Here is a 6,315-nt window from a genome sequence, read left to right as displayed (position 1 = left end):
CTCAGTTTCCAAATGACTTTAGCCCAATCACCCTCTTGCTAAGGAATGAAGTGGAGTGGGAAGACAGAAGGCTGTACTGCGCTGTAATGAACAGGCACGCGTTCTTTCCAACACAGACGCTCTTCTTTTTCTTTTTTTTAAGTGGGGGAGTTCGATTTCTCCGGCCGAAAATTTTAGTGGAAAGAGAGGAAGTTGGAAAAGAAAGAAAGCATACACCAATCGCACGCCGCCAAGAAGAGTACGCTATGATTGATGTTTATTCTGTTTAATCAAGCTTAAAGGTATTTCGAAATACTGTTGTCTGAACCATTCAGATAACAAAATTTGGAGGCTAGTAATTGATTGACATAGCAGCTATCTAATAATATCGAAGCAGTTTCAGGAAGCGAGCCTGCAGGACTTAAGTGGTGGGCGGGCAGTCTAAACCGCCTCAGCGTGTACTCTCAAAGCATCTTGCTGGTGGGAGGGTGAAGGAGCGCGTGACGAGACCGTAGAATGACAACGATTATGTCCAATGGGGCTGGGACCGTCGAGTGAATGTGACCAATGGAAAGAGCGAACTGGGTTGGCGAGGGCAGCGCGGTGACTGTGGGTTAGATAGGGTGTGAGAAGTTAGTGGCGCTGCTGCTGTGAGGGGACGGAGACGGCGTTTCCCCCCCCCTCCTCCCACGGCTTAAGCTTGGATCAACGCGCGATGCTCACGGACGGCACAGCCGCCCCGACTCCCACCGGCGATGAGGAAATAGACTCGGTGACGCCCCGTGCTGCCCCGGCCGCCATCGTTGAGGCCTCCACGGCCGGGCCTAACCCGTTGGGGTTGCGGGCCGTGCGCCTCTTCGGAGAGGCTGGGCCCTGTGGGCCGATAGGCTCGGCAACAACTTCGGGAGAGGCCGGGGCTGCTGCCGCCGCTGCCGCCCTCGACTTTAAACTGGCGGCCGCTGTCCTAAGAAGTGGGGGCGGCGGTGGATCCGGCAGCGACGAGGACGAAGTGTCTGAGGTGAGAGAGGCCTTCGCTCCCGTCAGGCTATCCGTGAAGGATGGTCGCCGTCTCGAACGGAGCTCCTTGCCCGCTGAGTGCCAGCCCCGCCCGTCAAGCTTCGGGATCCTTTCCGCAGGCCCTTCTCTGTTGCATAAAGGAGGGTGGAGACCCAGCCACCGGCCCCGCCACCCAAATTGGCCCTCGGTTGCCTCTCCGATTTTAATATGAGGGGGGCTGAGGCCTGCTGTTCTTGTGTCTTGGTTCATTGTGTAAGGGAGAGCAATTGGAGACGATGAACACCGAGCCCTGCACGCTCGTTTTTATTAGCCCGTCTCTCTCGCCTTACCTGTTCAGGTCTCGATGATGGCGGAAGCGATCTTCGCTTACTGCAGAATCTTCTTTCCCGCGCCTGCAAGGATTTTTATTGTGGAAAGTGTTGTGCTAATTGCCTTTTCGGGGCTGGCGTGAGGTATTTGTGAGGGTAATAAATCGACCTTTTTGAGTTAGTTTTAACGTGTGTAAATTCAATTCAAATCCTTTTGACTGGAATTGTACTCATCCTGATAGTTATGTGTTTAGATGCCGCTGAGGATTCCTTCTGTATGAGTTTTCAAACATCTCGTTTTTAAAAGGAGGCTAAACTGCATATATTTGTTTTAAGAAAGCTAGGAAATTCAGATAGACGATAGTCTGATCTGGATGTTCATATAGTTTCTCACATTCAAATTTAAATGTGCCTCAGTAGGCACATAGGAGCATCATTTATAGTAGGTCTGCACATAATCATGTGGCTCATTTCCTGAAATGAGTAATTGCTTTCAGCTGTCTGGGGAAAACAGGTACTATTTTCACTTTGGATATCATTTTTTAAGGAGGTATATTGTTTATGGTAATAGGGAATTTCTTCATTGTAACTCGTTGCATTATTTCTTTTCATTTGTAGCTTCATATTATATGAATTATATTAATGTATTACAAAATCTTTTAAAATACCACAAAATAATAGTGATTTTATGATAGGAATTCTGAAGACATATCTGTGTAGTATAGAGGATGCCATTAGAATTATGAAAGTCAAGTTTTGAATTAAATTTATTGCAAACATTTGTTACAAAATTCAGATCTGTTTTCCCAGATGGACTTAGAAAAGGTAGCATTAATAAATTTAAAGAAAAAGGTTAACTCCCATTCACTGTTCCCCAGTCTAATGCTCTTCAGATGTATTCTAATTAAACTCTCATAAGCCCCCCCCCATAGAGTTGAGGAGTTTTTACACACCTGGATGGCACTAAATTGGGCAAGGTTTAATTAACTGGTGCAGCAGTTGGAAGATATAGTACAAATTCTCAATTCCATCCAGATGAAGCACAAAAAATAGTTATAGAACAGTTAAGAATATCAGTACATGGCCCTCTATAATTACCTTTTTTATATATACTGTAATAGAGATTGATGCTATTTTGATGAGGGCCAGGTTATTGAAGCTAACCAGATCTTGATGTAAGTTCTTTGATTTTCATAAGGGGCTAGTGCAAACTACTTTCTTCAAGCTTTTGTCCTTTGAAGAGGATCTTCTCAGCAGTCTGGTATAGGGCCTGTGTATATTATATACAGTTTGATACCACTGCTAAAGAGAAATAATTATTAAAATATAGGCTATATATGTTCTTCAATTTATACGGAAGAAGTAGCCTACTGTGGCTGTCAGATTTTGAAGCAGTCTGCAAAAAAAAACAATTGAGACCCAACTTTAATTTTTACATCAATAATGTAGATTTTATTTGTTAATCTCTTTCAAATCCTTACCTTCATGTTTATCATTCAGCACTCATGTTCTCTGACGATCAGAAGCTGTGCCATGGCCCTGTTTGCATTTTAACTTTTATATTTTCTGAGAATATGTCCTCTATCAGTTTGCCTGTGAACAATCTCCTGCACGACTGCTTCAGATTCAGTTTGGGTACTTGAGTAATGATGGTTTACAGCATCCATGCATATATGTGATTAGGATGTTTGGCAGGTCTATTGGGTTTCAGCATTACCCTGCTTGAGGGGAAAGGAGGGAGCTTTTCAGGCATCCTAGTGAGACATTTGAATCTGGGCCATGAGTTAAAATTATGACCAAGTTAAAATTATGACAAGTTGTAGACATGTTTTGTAAAAATTTACTCATCATTTTTGTGGTCCCAGGTGACATGTTTGACATCTGAGGTTAATATAAACTTAATTTCCCCTTCTAGACTCTGTACATAGGTTAGTTCACACTGTGCTAAACCTTAAGATGGTTCATTTGATTTTGACTTAATTCTTGTACAAACCTAGCAATTGCGATAATAAACCATGGTTTAACCAACCATAGTTTAATATGCAAGAACTGGCAAACGACCATGCAAAGGTGGTTGGTATACCAGCCAGCAAGGTGGGTGACTGGGAAACTGGCTGATTGTAGTTTGCTGTGTTAGCTGATATAGCACCCACTTTACTTATGGCTACACAAATAAATCAGAGTCAGGGTTTGATCTGGCACATTGTATGCTCACTGAAATCATAGAATTTGAAGGAACCTTAGAGGTTATCTGGTCCAATCCCCTGGCCAATGCAGGAATCCTCAGACCATCCCAGACAAATGGCTGTCCAATCTTTTCTTGAAAATCTCCAGTAATGCAGCACCCACAGCTTCAGGAGGCAGGCTGTTACATTGCTTAATAGCTCTCACAGTCAGGAAATTCCTCCTTATTTCAAGTTTGGATTTCTTACTGTAAAGTTTCCACCCATTGGTTCTTATCTTACCCTTAGGTGCTCTGAAGAATAAATTCACACCCTCTTCCCTATGTCATCCCTTCATGTATTGGAGGACTGCTGTCATATCTCCCATTAGCCTTTTCTTCTCTAGGCTAAACATATCAAGTTTCTTTAACCACTTTTCATAGGATTCAGCCTCCAAGCCCCTTACCATCTTCATTGCCTTTCTTTGCACTCTCCAGTTTCTCAGCGCCTTTTTTGTATTGTGGCGACTAGAACTGAACATAGTATTCCAGGTGTGGTCTGACCAGTGCAGCATAGAATGATACTATCACTTCCCATGATCTTGTCATTATACTTCTATTGATGCAGTCTAAAACTGCATTGGCTCTTTTGGCAACTGCAGCACGTTGCTGGCTCATGCTAAGATGAGAAAAATACATTGGGGGGTGTAGATGGTTGCAGAAAGAAAGTCAGTTGAACTCTTATTCCCTTTTATTCTAAAATCACCCCACATTGCATTTCATGGGGCAGTTCCCTATTTAAAAGAAAATTTTAACTGGGATGTGCCCCATCACCCACAAAGAGGGCTAATTAAAAAAAAGAGAGAACATTAAGGAGAAATCAACTTTTTTTCCTGCCAATCCTACCTTCTCTCTCTCCCCTCCCTTTCTTTTTTTCCCCTCCCATCTGATTTCAGAGCTAGATTCCAGCTGGGAAGAAAAGCGCCTTGGAAAACAAACCCTGGGTAAGTGAGCCATGTGTGAGAGAGGGCTAGAATTTACTCACCATGTGCCACTATGAATTTGACCCACTGCTAAATATGAAATTGTACATAATTGTTTAAATCTGGCTATTCTAAGTAGGCTTGCTGCCATCATATCTATTGTAGAAGATCCTTAAAAGCCTCACTCTGTCCATTTCTCGAAAAGTTTATTAATCAAGGCAAGGACTGGATTCAAACAAAACATTAGTCCATAATACAGTTTGCTTGCTTGTAGCTTAAAGTATAAAACTAGCAATTGGCATTTCTAAACTATCATCTGGCATCAGTGATTATGTCAAGGAAAAAACCCTGCTGAGCTCCCCACAAAATGTCAGGGTTCTCTCAATGCACTTAGAAAACAGTTACCTGAATGCAATGATTTGGTTCACACTTTTCAATGAAATGATTTAGCAAAGTTACAATCTATGTAGTAATTGGATTTGTGTTAGATGAATTCACACAACATACTAAACCCCAAACAACCAAACTATGCCAATAACAATATGTGAATCCAATCTGTGATCAGTTCTTGTCAAATCTATCTCTAGTTGAAACTATCAATAGATCTTTAGGAATGAATTAGCTCCTTATTTTTTCTTAATACATATTATTAAAGAATATTTTTATTATAGACCATATTCCTGTTTGCACTTTTATTAGTAGTAGCTGCATACTGTAAAGCTTCCTAGCCATTAAATGTACTGTAAACCTTATTTAGTTGAAATTCTCAATATTTTTGAGTAATAGTATTTATACTATTGTCAGTATTTCCAGCCATCAGGAAATATCTCAGTATTTGAAGCAACCAAGTTTTCTTTTCCTGAGAATGCTAATACTGTATTAGTTGTGTAGTCTGAGTTAGGCATGGTGTCTTTTTCCTCAAGGATTTCTGGTTTGTGATCACTTAGTTTGGTGAGTGATCATTTTGCTCATCAGTTAATCTTCATATTGCTACATTAGAATACTTTATTAGTGATTTTTTTCTGATTTTTCTTTTTTCCATAAATCCAGATTTTTGTTTTGAAGTTCACAAGTGTTTCCTGTTTTTGTGCCTGGGATCTGCCTACATATTATAAATTATCTTTTAAAAATTCAAAAATGTTATATTGTTACAGTTGTATCTGGATTTCGTTCTTAATGTACAGATTTGTTGGCAGATTCTTTGGCCAGGGTTACAGTTTCCATTAGATGCTCAGGTTCACAGATGTGGAGTGTGAAAGGACTTAGCTGTGTATGATGTGAAAGCAGAAATTGTTCTGATTTTTGTTCTGACAACTGACTTTTAAATACAGGTTACTGGAATGTACTCAGTGTAAGGATGTACATGGAAAAAATGTGACAACTTCAGTGATTGTGCAATACAATAATTTCAATTTTTATGGCAATAGAAGATGGAAACGTGATTAGCATTTACTTATGAGGCAGTGGTGAGCCAAGGACCTGAATATACTAGCAGGGATATGAAGTGGCTTGGCAATGTTTTCTGACTTTCACATGTTTATGAATGGCAACAACAAAATCCACCCCACCCTCCACTAAAGTGCGCCAGAATAACCAAAAGTTTATTTTTGCATAGAAGAACCATACGTTTTAGCACTGAAAATAAATTCCTTGGCTCAGAATTCTTACATATTTGATTAAACCAAGCTCAGATGTTGGATTTCATTGTTTATATATATCTCATATTTTCATTCTTACAAATAATTCTAATGCAGGGATACAGTTCATTTTTTTAAAAGAAAATATGTTTTAAAAGCTACAATTCAAAAATACAGTAAAAACTCTAAAAACATGTTTCATCTATAAATTCCTTAAGTCTCTGAAACAA

General features: G+C 40.2%; 1 protein-coding gene across 3 annotated transcripts in view; it reads left to right on the top strand.

Annotated features, from left to right (window-relative positions):
• The first annotated feature begins 596 nt into the window (after nucleotides 1-596).
• Nucleotides 597-6,315, top strand: part of ANKHD1 (ankyrin repeat and KH domain containing 1) — a 119,859-nt gene continuing 114,140 nt past the window's right edge. The window contains exon 1 of one of the 3 annotated variants that reach the window (XM_063298657.1): nucleotides 597-997. In XM_063298657.1, the coding sequence (XP_063154727.1) occupies nucleotides 695-997 (303 nt within the window). In that variant the 5' untranslated portion in view covers nucleotides 597-694. The remainder of the gene's footprint in view (nucleotides 998-6,315) is intronic. The other 2 variants (XM_063298656.1, XM_063298659.1) reach the window with 2 other exon arrangements.

This window comes from Candoia aspera, chromosome 3 (assembly GCF_035149785.1).
Source record: "Candoia aspera isolate rCanAsp1 chromosome 3, rCanAsp1.hap2, whole genome shotgun sequence".
Taxonomy (NCBI): domain Eukaryota; kingdom Metazoa; phylum Chordata; class Lepidosauria; order Squamata; family Boidae; genus Candoia; species Candoia aspera.
Note: the sequence above shows the minus strand (reverse complement) of the source record. Positions and strands in the feature narration are given on the sequence as shown.